Source organism: Vipera berus, assembly GCF_964194415.1.
Source record: "Vipera berus genome assembly, chromosome: 5".
Classification (NCBI taxonomy): Eukaryota; Metazoa; Chordata; class Lepidosauria; order Squamata; family Viperidae; genus Vipera; species Vipera berus.
In genome coordinates, this window is record NC_138207.1 from 18,913,441 (window position 1) to 18,933,028 (window position 19,588).

The 19,588-nt window shown below is 38.5% G+C and overlaps 1 protein-coding gene across 3 annotated transcripts in view; it reads left to right on the forward strand.

The window, feature by feature from the left end:
• The window catches only part of PDCD10 (programmed cell death 10), a 43,810-nt gene that overhangs the window by 23,084 nt on the left and 1,138 nt on the right, over positions 1-19,588 (forward strand). For all 3 annotated transcript variants that reach the window (XM_081329593.1, XM_081329594.1, XM_081329595.1), the window contains 6 exons: positions 6,390-6,602; positions 7,648-7,701; positions 10,157-10,274; positions 11,874-12,000; positions 15,166-15,244; positions 15,632-15,714. In XM_081329593.1, coding sequence (XP_081185719.1) covers positions 6,507-6,602; positions 7,648-7,701; positions 10,157-10,274; positions 11,874-12,000; positions 15,166-15,244; positions 15,632-15,714 — 557 coding nt within the window. In that variant the 5' untranslated portion in view covers positions 6,390-6,506. The remainder of the gene's footprint in view (positions 1-6,389; positions 6,603-7,647; positions 7,702-10,156; positions 10,275-11,873; positions 12,001-15,165; positions 15,245-15,631; positions 15,715-19,588) is intronic.

A 19,588-nucleotide genomic window follows, 5' to 3' on the forward strand; every position in this document is an offset into this window, starting at 1 on the left:
TAAAGTGAATTATAGGATATTTTATACAAAGTTTGATTGCTAAATGGAGTATTAATAAAGAAGACTGGCATATGATGAAAGTGAAGTATTTGTGAGAATAAACTGAATGCTTAATACAGTCCTCACTTAATGACTATAATTGGGATCAGCAGCTACTCTGTTCCTAAGCAATGTAGTCATAAAGTCCAACATTCTATGACTACACTGGCTTACAAAAACAGTTATGGCAATTTTGGTACATGTAATTAAGTGAATCCTGCAGTCATTATGCACAGGATCATATGACTGTCATTTACAACCTCTTGCCGGCTTTCCCATTGACTTTGCTTGTCGGAAGCCATCAGTGAAGATCGTGGAGGGTGATCATGTGATTGCTGAATGCTGCAATCATTACTATTGCAAGCTGGTTGTCAAGTGCCAAAATCATAATCACATGACTGCAAGGGAACGGACAGCTGCAACTACAAAGACCGTGTAAGATCCCTTGTTCAGTGCCAGTGTAAATTTGAACAGTCACTGAGTGGTTGTTAACTGAGGACTAACTGCAAATGGTAGACATGAGCAAGGAGCAAGATATGGATGCTTGAGGTAAAGTCGGGGATATGTTGGTTAGGGACATGGATATATTTTTGAACGCAAATGCTACCTGGCGGAGAACCTGAGTGCTTTCAGCAAAATGTTAGATTGATAAAAAAAATATGGATATGAATATTTAATGTATCCAGGAATAAGATGTTTGACAGAAAAATATGGAATGAATAGATAGATAAGATAGATAGATAGGCATAGAACAGTGTAGATAAATTTATGTGCCTTGATATATTTACAAAAGAGGGGGAAAGGATGGAGAAATTTTAAGAGGTGCAAATATAGAAAAGTAGTGTCCGTTATATTAGGACATATATTGTAAGTGTTCATTAAAAAAGAAAATGGTTTTTATAAGAGTGTATTTCCTACTGATTTGTTGTATGGAAGTTATTTGGTGTGCCAGGGGAACCATAAAATTATAATAACAGTGGAAATGGAGTACATAAGAAGTGTATGTTGTAAACAAGTAATAGGATCAAGAATGAATGTGGAATACATAACTAGTGACTTGTGACAGAAGTGAGTTAATTTTGTAGTCAGAATGAGTGAAAATCAAATATATGAAAGAAAAATGAATGAGTTAAGAGGAAAGCTGAGAAAGTTGTAGATGGATGGAATTGAAGAGAACCTTTAAAAAAAGAGAAGAACCAAAAGGAATTTCTAAAATAGTACATAAATGTCGAAGCAAAAATGTTTATAAGACTAGAGACATAGGGAAATGTTTATTGAATGGGATTTGATTCAGTAAATTTAGTAAACTGTTTTTGATATACCGGTATGTCCTGTTTATACAAATTTAGAAGCTGCCTGACACCCAATAATTGTCTGGCTTACAATTAAAACAAAAAAAAATACAAAAGGGGGTGGGGGGGCAAAGAAAACCTAAGAAGTCTTAATACAAATATACAGTTATTCCTCATTTAGTGTCTGCCTTGTTTAGTGACAAGGCAGTTGTTACTATGAAAAAATTATTCAATGAAAAAATAACTTTACAACCAATTCTTATATTTATGACTTTCTGTAAAGCAAAGGAAAGTTGAAATAATATCATAAGCACAGTTGTGTTCATTTAGTGACTGCTTCACATAATAGCCAAGTTGCTGGTCTCATTTGTGGTAGATAAACGAAAACTATCTGTAAAAACAAACCCCACGAAAAATTCCATCCAACAGGGGCTTATTAATCAACCTGGAAAAACAGCCAGTTCTTCAGTGGATTCTTGAAAGTCATCAGGTTGGGAGCCATCTGGATCTCTTGGGGATATCATTCCTGAGGGCAGGACAAAGAAGGCATGTTTCGGGCTTTCACTAGATGACACTACAATATTTAATTACTGAGACCTTCAGCCACTTGTCCAGATCTAATCTGATGCTCAGAAAGAACAGACAGATAATCCCTCAAAAAATCAAATCCTGTATCATATAGATCTTCATATAAAGGTAAAGGTTCCCCCGCACATGCGTGCTAGTCGTTTCCGACTCTAGGGGCCGGTGCTCATCTCCGTTTCAAAGCCGAAGAGCCAGCGCTTGTCCGAGGACTTCTCCGTGGTCATGTGGCCGGCATGACTAGACAAACCTGAATTGCAGCCAGGAAACACCTCCCCACCCCCAGACAGCCAGTGCAGCTTGTGAAGCAGTGGAGTCACATGGATATAGTAAGGCACGCATGTCTACTGATGCCTGTGCCGCTGCACTCTGACCTAACCACCAGCGTCTGAGGGGTTATTAAGGGCAGCTCCATGTAGCCACAGCTGTCACCTGCTGTTTGAGCGGAAGTTATGAATACAACTAGCTTTCACAGTAATTTGAATGAGGAATTGCAACCCCACCCAAGACCAGAGATGGAAAATCCTCAGACCTAGGGAGCCCAAATGTCCACCGCCACTCAGCCTTGTCAGGATTGAGCCTGAATCTGTGCCTTCCGATCTAGACTTGTAGAAAACTTTTTAACAGAATCACTTTGTGCAAGATTGGGTGTAATGAGTAAAAGGAATTACACTGAGGAATAGGAAAAAGAGTTGCAACCAAGACTGGTTAGATAAAATAAATCGGAGTTTGGGCCAGAATTGTAATCTGAGTAAGCAGAAAAGACCCTCCTTAGTTCTCATGAAGATAAAGGCAGGAGGAAAATGCAAAATTCTGTTGCTATAACCTTGCAATAGAAGTAGTATTAGTATTGGACTTCAACCAAACTGTCTGCCAGATCCCCAGAGAAAACTCCAAGCTTCCTTTTGAAACAAACCAGGTACATCAGTTTTCTGGCACAGGCTAACCTGGCCACAGTCCTAATATATAAATACACATACAGTTTCACCCATTTTTAATCACATAGCTTTAATTGCTTTCTCTTTTTTTCTTTCATTTCTCTCTCTCTCTCTCTCTTTCTCTCTGTGTGTGTGTGTGTTAGAAAATGAATCGAACACCAAGGACCAAGGTAGAAAGGTAAACAAACTGTTTAATATACAAAACACTTAGCTTTCGTCAGCCAAACTGCCGATGTTGTCAGAGCAAGAATAGGAGATCTGGGAGTTTGCCTATGTAGCCGGTTGCTATATAGTTGTCCAAGGCAACTGCATGGTTGTTGGCCCCTTTCAATGTCAATGTCGCTCATAGACCAGACCAAACCCTGCGTGCCATGGTAATGTATCCTAAAGAGCCGCTCCCCAACGAAGAAAGATCATCAATTATATACAGAATTCAATGTAAGAATTGCCAATGGAATTATGTTGGGGAGACAACTAAGAGGCTCAAAACCAGGCTCCATGAACATGAGATGGTGATCCAAAGACAAGACCAATGCTCACAGGTGTGGGCACATATGGCCAGTTACAACCATATGTTTGATTTTGCCAACGCCAAGGCCATAGCCCGGGATACCACCAAGGATGACCGGTTGCTCAAGGAAGCCTGGCTATCCGACGAAAATTCCATTAATCGTCATATAGACCTTTTACCTGTTTACCAGGCGCTTGGGATGGGAAGAATGACGCTATGACTTACAATGGACGCAATGAACCCGCTCCTTGCAGGACTTGAACAATGCTGCTACAGGCAGAACAACAGTGATTCCCAGGAAGGATGAATTCTCAACGTGCCCTGGGTCAGACCTTGGGGCAATTAGATCCCGTTTTGGATGGCGTGGTTACAACAGCGATCCTCAGGAAGGATGAATCCACAATGTGCCCTGTGTTAGATCTTGAGACAGAGGCTCAGGCTCGACTAAAGAAGACGGGGAGAGGAGGCACGAAACAAGAGTGGCTGGATAATTGGCCTCCTGGCATGTATACACATGCCAGGAGAGCGACCGCAAGCAAAGAAACAACTCTCAATCCTGCAAGTATGCAAAGGAATACGGGACTTTTAGGAACGCTACGGCCAATTGAAATTAATAGACTGGTGACCTGCTCAATGAGCAGGGTGCAAAAGCAACTGGCTATATAGGGACACGGTGGCTCAGTGGGTTAGGATGCTGAGCTTCTCGACCAGATGGTCGGCAGTTTGGCAGTTGGAATCCCGAATGCTGCGTAACAGAGTGAGCGCCTGTTACTCGTCCCAGCTTCTGCCAATCTAGCAGTTCGAAAGCATGTAAAAATGCAAGTAGAAAAATAGGGACCACTACGGTGGGAAGGTAACAGTGTTCCGTGCGCCTTTGGCGTCTAGTCATGCCAGCCACATGACCACGGAGACGTCCTCGGACAAATGCTGGCTCTTTGGCTTTGAAATGGAGATGAGCACTGGCCCCTAGATTTGGAAATGACTAGCACGCATGTGCGGGGGAACCTTTACCTTTACCTATATAGGCAAACTCCCAGATCTCCTATTCTTGCTCTGACAACGGCCGACGAAAGCTAAGTGTTTTGTATATTAAACAGTTTGTTTACTTTTCTATCCTGGTGTTCGATTCGTTTTCTTTCTAACATGCACACACCCAGGATTCACATTTTTAGTCTTATGAAGGATATATAGATGTGTGTGTATATAGTGCATAAATTTTTGGATTGCTAACAAAGAATTAAAGGGAGACTGATATAGCCATTTCAAACTCATTTGTTCTCATCAGTCAGCCACACCCTTCTGAGATTCGAACCTGGGCTGATTGCACATTAGGCAGATATATATATCAGGGACACAGTGGCTCAGTGGGTTAGGATGCTGAGCTTGTCGATCAGATGGTCGACAGTTTGGCGGGTCAAATCCCGAGTGCCGCGTAACAGAGTGAGCGCCTGTTACTCGTCCCAGCTTCTGCCAACCTAGCAGTTCAAAAGCACGTAAAAAATGCAAGTAGAAAAATAGGGACCACTACGGTGGGAAGGTAACAACGTTCTGTGCGCCTTTGGTGTCTAGTCATGCTGGCCACATGACCACGGAGACGTCTTTGGACAAGCGCTGGCTCTTCAGCTTTGAAACGGAGATGAGCATCGGCCCCTAGAGTTGGAAATGACTAGCACGCATGTGCGGGGGACCTTTACCTACACACACACACACACACACACACACACACACAGAGACATTATATATATATATATATATATATATATATATATATATATATATATATATACACACACACACACACACACACACACATACATACATATATATGGTCTTGGTGTATTCGGGTCTTTTCCCGTGTAAGATTGAGGGAGTCTTGGTGACGTTTCGACGAGGTCCCACAAGCACGAAGCTGAAGACACCAGCGTGAAGATGACGAGTGGGACCTCGGCGAAATGTCGCCAAGACACCCTCAATCTTATACAGGAAAAGACCCAAATACACCAAGACCTACATACCTGTACCCGTGAAAATCTACAAAAACATATATATACACACACACATACACACACACACACATATATATACAGATACACACACACATATATACACATACACATTTGTCAGAGATCTACACTGTATAGAGTAGTTCTGACAGCCTAAGTGCTAATTTCTTTGGTTTCATGCCTGCATGTTTATCATGTGCACCATAAGAGGGAACTATCTAGCGGCGTTTAGATTGATGACATCTTCCAGGCCTCTTCTGCCAATCTTGTCTTGTATCCAGGGAAGTCCAACACTGGCTCCTGTTCTCATGCAGCTAGACTTTCCCATTGGACTGGTATCCATTTATCTATTCTCAATAATGCTTGGTTGGTCAGGACAGGAGCTAGAGGCGAGTGATGAGAATTCACCCCATCCTGCAGTGCTACCAGAGCTCAAACCGTTGGAGTGTCAACTATTTCTGATTGGCACCAGTAGCACTAGGTAACAGTATGATCTGTTTTACATATGAATCATTAATATCATTGAGCCATTAATTGCTGGCATATCCTAGATAGGAATGGAATGTGAGATTTCTCTTTGGTTTGAAGCAACCAATGATTTCGAGTTTTGAGTAGATGTTTGCAGTAAGCATGGATATCCAGTTTTAACTTTGGCATTTATGCTGGTAGATTACTTGCTCTTTCCAGTCTCTCACATCTCTTTCCACCTAAGTTGCTATAACATGACTATGCTCACTAACACAGGTGAACAATTACTGCCTGAAATGTTAAAAATAAAAGTTGTATTCTTTAGTAGTTTAAAGACATTTCTCATTTGTGTTGCTCTTTTCAAGAAACATAAGTGAGAATTTACTGCAACAACTGTGTCAGTTACTTATAAGTTGCCAGCTAAGTGAAACATACTTAATAGTTTTTACTGAAGAATTGAGTATAGGCTATATCAAGACTGCTGATAAAAATATTTTCGTGTTGGTTGTTTCAAAATTGGCACATCTAGTAATGAACTTTTCTCTCCATTTTTCAGAGCTACATATTTTTAAGTATTCTAAACATCTATCTACAATAAGGAGAAAAATACAGCTGTACTTGAATGAGGAATCTGTTGCCTCAGTAGCCTTTTTCTTCAAGAGTGGGTCTTTGAATGAGGATGACAATGGAAGAGATGAGGAATGAAGCAGAGACCACTTCTATGGTTTCCATGCCTCTCTATGCCGTTATGTATCCTGTCTTTAATGAGGTACTAAGTTCAGTTTTATTTTCTTTGCATTATAGTACTTGGGAAACAAAGTTTTATTTAACTCATCTACTATCTTGCTTATATTAATGTACTCATTTTCTCCTCATGGGTTCTGCTTCTTTTCTGTCCATATTTCTTGACTTTATGACAGACTGCTTGGTTTGTTGGCATTCAATTCCTTAATTCTGAGTATTATTTTCTACGTTTATAAACTCCCAAGATGCATTCCAGCATTATACAAGAGTCTGGAATGTAGACTTCATATAATGTAGACATATTATATAAAATGGAAAGGCTTATGCTTTTTGCAGCTACTTGGTTTTATAGAAGTGTATTCTATTAAATGTTACAGAATCTGTTTGTTTAAATGAGAAGTAATAAATGTATTTTGGTTTTGAACAAATGAAAATCAGATGGTCTTTCTTTGGTAATTTGTCGAGAAAACTATATTCATAGAAATGGTGTTATTGTGGCACATTTATTTTGAGGGATAATCTTGATCAGACAGTCTAAAATAAAATAAAAATAAAGACTATATTTTTGGCTTGTGGTTTTCTCCCTCCATAGGAGAGTTATTCATGTTTAATATTTTCTTTTTCTTGACACCTATATCAGTAGTACATGGGCAGATTTTGTAGAGCATGATTTGTTATACAAACATTTATCTGTTAAATGTTGTATCTATTCATATGTTGCAGATGTGTGGATTTCATCTACCCAGAATTTTCAAGAATAGTCATGCTGGTTGGGAATTGTAGTCCGTACATCCTGAGTCACAAGTTGTGGAAAGCTATTATGGCAGAATATGATGGCAAAACTTTTTCAGATTTAAGACCATTTAAGACAGATTCATTTTATTGGATATGATTATTAATGATTGTAAGAGGCTAGCAGTATTCTTGTCTGAAGGACACAGCTCCAGTGTGCCTGAGCTGCAAAAATCTTATCCAGATTAACAAAAATCCTTAGAAATATTATCAATAATGATAATGTACTTTAACCTCTTATTTATTTTGATATAACTGTTTATTCCTATTTTTTGCAGCTAGAACGAGTAAATCTATCAGCAGCTCAAACATTGAGAGCAGCTTTTATTAAGGTGAAAATAATATATTTACTTATATAACACCAAAATATTAACATTTTATATTAAGATAAAAACATTAAAATATTGTAAAATTCTGCAAAGTAGATTTAGTTACTAATTCTAACTTAAAATAACATTAACTATTTATTTGTCTGCTCTAATTAAAAAGTGTGTAGTCAGCTTATTTATATACCTTATTTTCCAGAAATAGATATAGTCAGAGTAGATAATAGCTTAATATTAAATTTAAAGAATATGCTGCAATTATGATATTAACTCATTGGTTATGATTCATTTATATTTATGAAATTTAATGGGTATAAGGCATGGAAATAGGTAAGCTAACAATACTAACTTTAATGTTATATTTTACTAAAGATCTTCATTGAAATTTCACATTAAGAGACCTAATGCTTGGCATCCATGTTCATTTAAATTAAGATCAGGTAACACAAAGAATCAGTAAAATATTATGAAGCCTTTTAAACATCAGAAAGATTATCCTTTTCATCTAAGTCCTCTGTCCTGATATCCTCATGATACTTCTCTTCTTGGCAGTGAAGGTCTAGGAAAGAAACAGTGCGAAAAGTCCCCTCCCCCCTCTTCAGGGTGCTAAAGAGATCACAAAAGCTCCTTCACAGATGCTATCAAACATGGATTTATCAAAAGCTTGATGTTGAGGATGGTGACGTGGCTTTTGAAGCTCAGTATTACAAGAAGGGGACATTTAAAGGCTTTTCACCTTCATGTTTCTCTTATGCTTCAGTGATGCAAGAGTCGTCAATTACTTTTTTTTTCCATTAGATGACTTGAGTTTCCTGTGATCAGCTAACTCATATTGCTAGATAGTATCTTGATATTCTTTACCAAGTCAGAAGAATGTTAGTTGAAAGTAGAATTTCTCTCATTTGTAATTGAGATGATTAAAATCATTTAAATTTGCCTTCTAAAGTTATCCTAAGAAAATCTTGACCCATAGTTTATTGTTATTTATTGTACAGGCATTCCCTGGATTAAGAATGTCTGATTTACAGACATATACTTCTGAACAAACTGCCTATTACAAAAAAATGGCAGACAGCATTCTCCTTCCTCAAGCTGATGAACCACTGAATCTCTATGGACCGCTGAAGCTACACAATTTTAATATACAGTCTCTTTTCAGGAGTCTATAGAAACATTGTGTGGCTTCAGAAATTTGTCAGATGAAGGAAGGAGAATGCCATTGACCATTTTTAGTAATTGGCAATTTGTAAGTATGAGTTTTGACTTAGATACAAATTCAATTTAAAGGGAAATTGAAGAATGGAACTTGTTCTTAATCTGGGGACTGCCTATATTTCACAATCTTTTTAAGCCTGAAAAATGAGTCCTCTAAAAACACTCCAAGATGTTTCTTAAAAAAAGGAATAGAGAATTCAGGAAAAATGAGGTTTTGCAGCATTTTGGGATAATGTAATGTCTGACATTTGCTGTTTATTATTTATCCATGTTATCTATCTACCTTATGAGTTTTTAAAAATAATTCTGATATAGCTTGAAAAAATAAGTGAAAAGAGTGCAGAATACCGTCTTCCTTAATTTTATGTAGCTCATGTCGTAAGGGAATAAAGACAAATGTATATAAGGCTGTCTGTTTTTACAGGTTGTCCTTGAATTATGTGCATTCACCCCACAACTGTTCAAATTTATAATGTTGCTGAAGGGATGGTAGTTGTGACTGCCCCTTGAAATTCTAGCCATTGTATAACCCCCACAGTCATGGGATCAAAATTTGGGTGCTTGGCAACCGACTCATATTTACAACTGATCACAGCGTCCCATAGTCATATTCTCTTGCTCTCTTCAAACTGTTTCTGCTTCAGCTCCCCCTACGTGCCTGTCCATCGCCCCCATCAGTGCCCTTTTGGCTGCCACCAGCTGACCTGGGTGAGGTTGTAGCCCCAGGATGTGCCTGGTTAGTGAAGCAGGGAGGTGGAGCTTCCTCTGCCAAAGAGAGCTTGCTGGCCCCAGTCAGGGAGGAGACTGGAGAAGCAAGAGGACCTCACTTAATAGCCATACGGTCCTCATCTAATGACCTCGAGGGTTGCCAGAACCCCCATCGCTTAGCAGTGCGATCGTGTGACATTTTTCTTAATCACTTTGCTTAGCAATTGCATTTCTGGTCCCAGTTAGGATTGTAACCTGAGGCCTGTCTATTTCAGTTATTATGAAAGATAGGAGAAAAAGGAATGATGCACAGAAATAATAACAGAAAAGACTAATTGGGCCAAATTATAGGTGAAAATACTGATTTAGTTGAAGAAATATGTTCTTTGGAGGAAAAGATGGCAGTGCAAAATCAGTGTTTATGAGAAGCCAGTTCTACTCAGGTGTCTTTTAAAAATTCATGTTGTAGCTTTCTTGGAAGCTGTTCTTCGCTTTCAATATGTCAGAAAAACTCTGAAATCTCTTCTTTGAAATACAGGCAGAAAGGGAAAACCCAGGTCTCACACAAGATATTATCATAAAAATTTTGGAGAAGAAAAGCATTGAAGTTAATTTTACTGAATCTCTTTTGCGCATGGCAGCGGATGATGTAGAAGGTATTATTTCCTTTTGCTCATGGGGTTTAGATGGGTTTAATTTTTTAAACATGTTTGTTATTTCTGTTTTGTTCATAAACAGAGCTGAATTTCCAGATTGTCACTTCAGTTTTTACATTTAGTATTATATATTGTAAATTATATATTCTTGGTGATACCATGTTTCCCTGAAAATAAGACCGGCTCTTTCTTTCTTTCTTTCTTTCTTTCTTTCTTTCTTTCTTTCTTTCTTTCTTTCTTTCTTTCTTTCTTCCTTCCTTCCTTCCTTCCTTCCTTCCTTCCTTCCTTCCTTCCTTCCTTCCTTCCTTCCTTCCTTTCTTTCTTTCTTTCTTTCTTTCTTTCTTTCTTTCTTTCTTTCTTTCTTTCTTTCTTTCTTTCTTTCTTTCTTTCTTTCTTTCTTTCTTTCTTTCTTTCTTTCTTTCTTTCTTTCTTTCTTTCTTTCTCCAAAAGAGGCACCAGGTCTTATTTTCGGGATAGGCCTTACCTCACCTCTGGCACCAACAGCCCCACCCAGCCGGTCCACTTCTTCTGGAAAATCCTGTGACTGAGAAATGCAGGCCTGGCTGCAGTAGAGGCCTCAGAAGAAGAAGTGGGCCGGCAAGGTAAGGGGGCACCAACAGCCCCACCCCGTCCTAGCTTGATTTTTAGGTGTGTGCCTCACCCCAAAACTAGGGCTTATTTTTGGGATAGGGCTTATATTAGGCCCACCCCCAAAAGTCAAGCTAGGGCTTATTGTTGGTGTAGGCCTTACTTTCAGGGAAGCACGGTATTTATTTTGATAATTCTTGTAGCTTGGTAGCTCCGCACTAGTCTTACTTGAGGGGGGGGGGGAAAGACATGACATTTTAACTTTTTTAAAAAGGCTGTAGAGTAGATGACAGCATGGGGTAAGAGTTAAAGAGGATGAATACAAAATAAATTGGGTGGAGGAAAATTCTGGGACTGGAACAAAATGTATGTTTAGCCAATTTCTTATAGTTCCCAGCACTGTCTTCCTTACTCAGACATATGATCCAACTTTCAGATTTTTAAGGAAGCTTTAGAAAGAAAGAAAAAAGGGTTTTATTAGGTTCAATTTAGGAAATGTAAAGGTACAGATAAATTCATCTCATGCATTAGCTTTCTTGACTCTGAAATTTTATTTATTTATTTATTTTAATTCTGTTTGTATCCCGCCCTTCTCCGAAGACTCAGGGCGGCTTACAATTTAAGCACAAACCAATGTGCTTAGCAATAGCCTTCATTCTATGTATATGCCTGCTTATTAGGGCTTTCCCCCCCCCCAAAGCGGCATTATTACAAAGTCAGCTTATTGCCCCCAACAATCTGGGTCCTCATATACCTGGAGTACGTGTCATAACTTGTGCTTTAATAAGTTTAATCTAAATAGCTCAGTTTTGGCTGACATTATATTGAATTACATCATTAGAAATCAATAGTCTTTTCCTTACAAAATAGAGAGTTGGGATTAATTTAGTGTTCTTATTTGTTGCTTGTTTTAATTTTAGCATGGTTAAGGATGTTGCCAGACCTTTTAAGTTTAATTTATAACTTACGTAGAAAAGAAATCCATTTAAATTTTCTTCCTCCTCCCCCCAGAGTACATGATTGAAAGGCCAGAGCCTGAATTCCAAGACCTCAATGAAAAGGCACGAGCACTTAAACAGATTCTCAGCAAGATTCCAGATGAGATCAATGACAGAGTGAGGTTTCTTCAGACCATCAAGTAAATACTAATCAAGCTAAAAAGCTATTCTAAAGTGTAACTTCTTCGACCAGCTGTGGCTTTATATTTATAGAAGAATTATATTTTTGGCTTGTACTGTAATTCTGAGTATTACTGATATTTTATCAAATTGCTTGTTTTCTTTTCCTGGGAGTTTTTGCTTCAAAATGAATGCTCGCTTACTGTTGAATGGCCAAGCTGTGGGTTGGTTTTAGCTGCTGGAGTAATAACCATGGATATTACAGCTATCGCAAATCTGTCAGTGATCCCTATTCTGTGCCCTCTGTAGTTAAATCCTTTTATTTCTAACAACATAATCCTGTGGCAATAATTTATTTATTTATTTTTATTTATTTAGTTATATTTATATACCGCCCTATTCCCTGAGGACTCAGGGCGGTTTACAGGGAATTAAAAATCCAAAATACAAAAATTAAGAACCAAATTAAAATATTAAATTAACCCTGTAGTCAGTTAAAAAGAACCCCAAATTAAAAATTCCTCCTCAGTCTGGGCCCGAGAGCTCAAAGAGCCAGGTCTTCAGGCCCCGGCGGAATGATCGAAGGTCGGGAGCAGTCCTCAGCTCCACCGGCAGCTGGTTCCAGAGGGCAGGCGCTCCCACCGAGAAGGCCCTATCCCTGGGTGTCACCCGCCGGCAGTCTCTTACCGGCGGGACCCTGAGCATCAGACCTGAAATCTTATAAGTCTTACTGGTGAGTTGCCCCTCTTTTATAGGTTACACTTTCCAGTCTTCTCTCACCTAAAAATTGCAGTGCTTTTGGGTCTTATTCCCTGTTGCTCAGAAATTTTTAACGTGCTCTGGATATTAAGTTGCCTATGCTTTGGGGGAGCTTTTTCTTTCCTTGGCTTAGAGACGGAGATCGTCTATTTTAAAATATTTTCCCTATCTGCAGCTCTGTACTTGTCTTAATGACTACAGTACTTGTGGAGGTTTTTCAAATATCCCGTTTGAATTGGTAATTCGAATAGATAGATCTCTTACTACACATAATGTATCCAAAATTGCCATCAAAAAGATGTGTGGGTCTCCTTTCACATTTTGGATTGTTATCACTTTTGATCGTTTATTGAATTTTCAAAACCAAAAACCATAAAGCTGATGCTCAAAATAGCTACGCAGTGCAGGGGCTCATTGCATGTACAGTAATTATGTAAAACCAAGTCATTAATTTTAGCTTAATTCCATTTGTAGAGTTAATTATAGGAATTTTTCTGACTCCTTTCTTTAAGATTGGTGGATAGTAAAACTACTAGAAAATAAAATTACACATCTACTTTAGCGTAGAATAGGAATACATTTTTTTCCTTATCTGTAACATTTTACTAAGCCATGATAATGTCCAGAAGATTAGAGACATGCTAGAAAAACCCATGCTCTCATCTGGGTTTTATCCAAAGTTGTAATAGGAAGGCTTTTTTTCTTTTCTTGGAGTTCATGTTTCTAGAATCCAACTTGATAAAAGGGAGGTATCTGTGTGAGTTCATTGCTTCTTTATAGCTCTATGTAGAAGATCATGATGCAAAACACAGGATTTTATAGTGATTTCAGTTGTTATTAGCTCAGGTACCTCATTAGTGAGATTGTCATACTCCACATGCATTGCTATAGGGTTTAAGAGGGCCTCTTTTTTTTGCAGTAATGGAAACATTAACTGAGAACTATAGAATGAATTGTCTGTTGGATTACTTATTTATTCTTTTTATGTAGTCGCCCACTCACTAGGCAACTCAGAGCAACTAGCAACTAGCAGCTGCTTCAACTAAAAACCTAAAGCATCTGCCAAAGACAGTTTATACATTGAAACAATTGAATGTATGGATTTACCTAACATTCTCGACAGGTTATTGAGATTAGAGTCAATCTGTATAAATTTGAATTGTTCATAAGGCTATTTTTATTTATTTGTTTATTTTATTTTTATTACATTTATATCCCGCCCTTCTCCGAAGACTCAGGGCAGCTTACAAGCTTAGCAGTAGCCTTCATTCTATGTATATGCCTGCTTGTTAGGGCTTTCACACACACCCCAAGCGGCATTATTACAAAGTCAGCTTATTGCCCCCAACAATCTTGGTCCTTATTGATATAAATATAAATAAATATCTTCCATAAAGTCTGCTCTGTTCTTTCATAATACATTGAGAGATGTTCTGTCTTACCAGTAGTGGAACAAGATGCAAATGTTTACTGATTGGAGCAAAGTGCTGGAGACTCAGGGCATTCATCTCCTGGATCAGTTTCAAAAGTCCTTGGGAAATTGTTAGTTTTGATTCCCTCACATGTAAAACAGAGATACTGATATTAAACAGACATCTTCCAAAAAGGATCACCAGTCCATTTTGGAGGATGTTCAGCAAATAAATGGGCAGGCAGATGACAGCTGGCAATTGACACAGTCCTGTTTTCAACTTAGCAGTGGGTCTTTGATTACAAAATATTTTTTTAAGTTGATATTGTAGATAGAGTTTTATCCTCTCTGTAGATTAAACTGCCTTTTCTCTCTTAAATAATTTTTCTCTCTTACTCCCACACAGTGGTTTGGTTTCATTATATTGTAAGCTTAAAATCTAGATGAAATTGTATCCATTAATCTTAGGAGGAAAAATAGTTGCCATTGAATTATTTCAGGAATATTTACTACTGCAGGGGGCTTTTTTGCAGTTAATTTAGCTTTAATTAAATAACATTTACTTTTTTTAAAATAAAGATGAATGGGACAAGATTTTAGCCTTAGTTCATAAGAACAGTACTTTCAAACTAGTTCAAAGTAGATCAGGGCAATCTTTTTTATTCAGTCTAAGATATCAAAAGTCATTGCATTTTATAACCACACATTCAAAATTGTTCCAGGGAAAGACTTTTGTTTGTAAAGGTAAGCCAATGCTCCTGCTGCTTCAGAGAATTGTTCTGTAATTTTCAGGTGCTAGTTTTCCACATATGAAGAATGCATTAAATGTAATTTAGATTTTGAAGTGCCATATAATTTAATTAGCTCTTGTTATTTCATCTTGCTGTGCAAATCTAAAACTCTCTCTATATGACAGGAAATCTTTTAGAAATAAATTTCAAACATAATTTCGAAAGTGATTAAAATTCTGCAGCTTCACTTTAAAAGTTGCAATTATATTTTCATTACCAAACAGGGACATTGCCAGTGCAATAAAGGAACTTCTCGATACAGTAAATAATGTCTTCAAGAAATACCAATACCAGAACCGGAGGGTATGTGAATTAATTTCTACTATAGTGCCTCATCAGAAATATAATTAAGTGCAAGCATTACAAGTATACGGAGCTTCATATTCGGTAATATCAATTGTAAACATCATTTTTCAATTAATACAAACTGGCAAATAAAAAGACAATCAGGATGATGAATAGAGATTTTTCAGTCTGTGTGGATTTTTAATCAATAATGGTTACTTTAAGATTTATTATACAAACATTAAGCAAAAGTTGCTTGTAGAAGCTCCTTTTTATAATTTAAATGGTGATTTTGCCCCTTCCAACATTTACTGTATACCTTTTCTCATCTTGTTCTGTGTTCATTGGCTAAATCATAATGTTTGAGAAAAATGAAAATTTTAATTATTTACATAAATTTTTCAGGCACTTGAACACCAAAAGAAAGAATTTGTAAAATACTCCAAAAGTTTCAGTGACACTTTGAAAACTTATTTTAAAGATGGAAAGTAAGTATATATTCCTTTTAATTGACTTAGTGATTATTTTCTTTCTTTCTTTTTTTGCTTTAATAATGTGTACTCCAAAAAACATACATTACAACTTAAGGTCTTAATTGCTCCATTAGTTCCAGTTTAGCAAAGCATGAAAAAATGGCCAGATTGTAACATTTGCTTTTTAAACTTAGGCATCAATGAGTCTACTTAATTTTTAATTCTCCTTGGTAATCTACAGCATCACTGTTATAATAGTAATTATGGTAGTAATTATGTCTTCCTTTTCATTCTTGCTAAAAACAATCTTAGGGGGGAACACATTCCCTTGGGGACCCATGACAGAAGGGGCGGAGACTTACACTAACGCGGGCATGGATATCCATTGTCTGTGAAACTGTTTCTTGTTCTTTTTAACACCCTGTTTTTGTCATCTCTCTCATACCTTTCTTTCTCTTATCCTGCAAGGAAAGAATGTATATCAGTTACTAGAGGCTGAAAATAACCTCTTACAGAGAGGGCTTTGGAAGTAGACTAAAATTTCATGAAATTAGATCAAAGACCCTATGTCGATATATAGAGTAACACATTGTTCACTCTGTCGTAACATGAAACATGGAATTTTCAAAATGGGAAAAGTCACAAAAGCATCAAGCATCCAACTCATCAATTTTCATATTTATGGTTGCTGTGACAAAACATTTTTAACAGTAATAAAATCAGGAAAATAATGGGATTTTTTTTTCTTGTCTAGAAACAAAGATTATGCATATCAAAATGAATGACAAATTTCTATAGCTATAAAGTCGAGACACTCTAGTTGATATAAACGTCTGGTGAATGTAAGGACATGTCTAGGAATGTAGACCTCTTTGAATCCAAACCTGAAAAAAGTGCTTTAGAGGGAATGTGCATGCATCCGTTGGCACATCCTGGGCTTTAAAGAGTCACCAAGTGTGGTATTACCCTTTCTTTTACCCTCCAGTTGAAAGCACTTCACATTTCTAGACAGGTCTACGTGGTTTCTTGAGAATAATGTTGAGTTTACTATTGCCTTCTCCTATGGATTTTCTTTTTAATGGCTCAATCTAACCTATAGCCTCAGACTTATATTCTGGGGTCTCTAGTAATGCACTCTGACCCTGTGTTGTTTTTCTGGCAATAGAGAAAGCTGGCTATGTGCTTGCTGCCTCCTACTGACTATAAGTAAATGGGATTTCCATAATAGAGAAATAATTTATCTTCAAAGTCTGATACTGCTGGCAAAAGGGAGAGCCACCGCTCACTTCTAAGTAGGATAGCTGTTGCTTAGATACAGAATCACTGTGTGCTTCTGAATAACAATTGTTGGAGGGAAAAATCTGGAGAGGAAGAGTTGTTGTTGTTAGCTGCAAAGTCGTGTTTGACCCATCGCGACCCTATGGACAATGTTCCTCCAGGCCTTCCTGTCTTCTACCATCTTCTGGAGTCCATTTAAGCTCACGCCTACTGCTTCAGTGACTCCATCCAGCCACCTCATTCTCTGTTGTTCCATTCTTCTATTGCCCTCAATCTTTCCCAGCATGAGGCTCTTCTCCAGTGAGTCCTTCCTTCTCATTAGGTGGCCAAAGTATTTGAGTTTTAGCTTCAGGATCTGGCCTTCTAAAGAGCAGTCAGGGTTGATCTCCTCTAGGACTGACCAGTTTGATCGCCTTGCAGTCCAAGGAACTCGCAGGAGTCTTCTCCAGCACCAGAGTTCAAAGGCCTCAATTCTTTGGTGCTCAGCCTTTTTTATGGTCCAACTTTCACTGCCATACATTGCAACTGGGAAGACCATAGCCTTGACTATACACACTTTTGTTGATAGGGTGATGTCTCTGCTTTTTAGTGTGCTGTCTAGATTTGCCATGGCTTTCCTCCCAAGGAGCAAGCGTCTTTTAATTTCTTGGCTACAGTCCCCATCTGCAGTGATCTTGGAGCCCAGGAAAATAAAATCTGTCACTACCTCCATTTCTTCCCCATCTATTTGCCAGGAATTGAGAGGGCCGGATGCCATGATCTTGGTTTTCTTAATGTTAAGTTTCAACCCAAGTTTTGCACTCTCCTTCTTCACCCGCAACAAGAGGCTCTTTAGTTCTTCTTCGCTTTCTGCCATTAGAGTGGTATCATCTGCATATCTTAGGTTGTTGATATTTCTTCCGGCAATCTTAATTCCAACTTTTGATTCATCTAGCCCTGCCTTTCTCATGATGTGCTCTGCATATAAGTTAAATAGGCAGGGCGACAGTATACAGCCTTGCCGGACTCCTTTCCCAATTTTGAACCAATCAGTGGTTCCGTGTCCAGTTCTCACTGTTGCTTCTTGGCCCACATATAGGTTTCTCAAGAGACAAATAAGATGGTCTGGTACGCCCATCTCTTTAAGAACCTGCCACAGTTTGTTATGATCCACACAATCAAAGGCTTTAGCATAGTCAATGAAGCAGAAGTAGATGTTTTTCTCGAACTCTCTAGCTTTCTCCATGATCCAGCGTATGTTGGCAATTTGATCTCTAGTTCCTCTGCCTCTTCGAAATCCTGCCTGTACTTCTGGTAGTGCTCGAACCACATACTGCTGGGGTGTAGCTTGTAGGATTTTAAACATAACTTTACTAGCGTGAGAAATGAGTGCAATGGTGCGATAGTTTGAACTTTCTTTGGCACTGCCTTTCTTTGGAATTGGAATGTAAACTGATCTTTTCCAATCCTGTGGCCATTGTTGAGTTTTCCAAATTTGCTGGCAAATTGAGTGTAGCACTTTTACTGCATTGTCTTTAAAGATTTTGAATAGCTCAGCTGGAATACTGTTACCTCCACTAGCTTTGTTGTTGCTCAGCTTTTCTAAGGCCCACTTCACTTCACATTCTAGGATGTCTGGCTAGAGGTCAGTGACCACCTCATTGTGATTATCAGGGACATTAAGCTCATTCTTGTATAGTTCTTCTGTGTAATATTGCCACCTCTTCTTAATCTCTTCTGCCTCTGTTAGGTCCCTGCCATTTTGGTCCTTTATCATGCCCATTTTTGCATTAAACGTTCCCTTCATCTCTCCAATTTTCTTGAAAAGATCTCTGGTCCTCCCTATTCTATTGTTTTCTTCTATTTCTTTGCACTGGTTCCGCCCCAGGCGCCTAATGGACCCAGAACGGTTCCAGATGGCGCTTGGGTCTATACCCATCGCCCTCACTCACAGCCCAGTCGATGCCTTGGTGGATGCTTGGGAAAGGGCAGCCGCCGAGGCACCCGACTGTGTTGTAGCCTTGTGACCCCTGACCCGGCGCAGATCCCGTTGGGCTCCTTGGTTCTCTGTGGAGATCCGGGAGATGAAGCGTCAGAGATGGGGTCTAGAGAGCGGTTGGAGGTCCAGCCGTTCCGAATCTAACCGATTGCAGTTAAGAACCTTTGTAAGGTCTTATCTTGCGGCGATGAGGACAGCGAGGGCTAACTACTTCGCCGCCCTCATCGCGTCTGCAGATAATTGCCTGGCCGCCCTGTTTAGGGTGACTCGCTCCCTTCTTAATCAAGAGGTGAGGGAGGAGCCCTTGCAGGGTCGGGCCGAGGAGTTTAGTCATCATCTGACAGACAAAATCGCTCAGATTGTAAAATTTCTTTCATTAAGTGTATGTTACTCTTCAGCCCAGAAAACATGAGCATTTTCAGCCAATATTGCACAGATTTTACCAATTTACTATTATGCGACAAGATTCAGGGTTTTGTTTTTTTTATTTTCATGATCTTGAAATTACATTTCCTGATAAATAGACATATGTGTTGACGCCTTTGCTGGTTTGTCTACTTTGGTCACTGGAAATGTTTAAAGCAGTAAAAGTGAATGGGTGTTTTTAACAGATTGCAAAATTTTGGAATAACT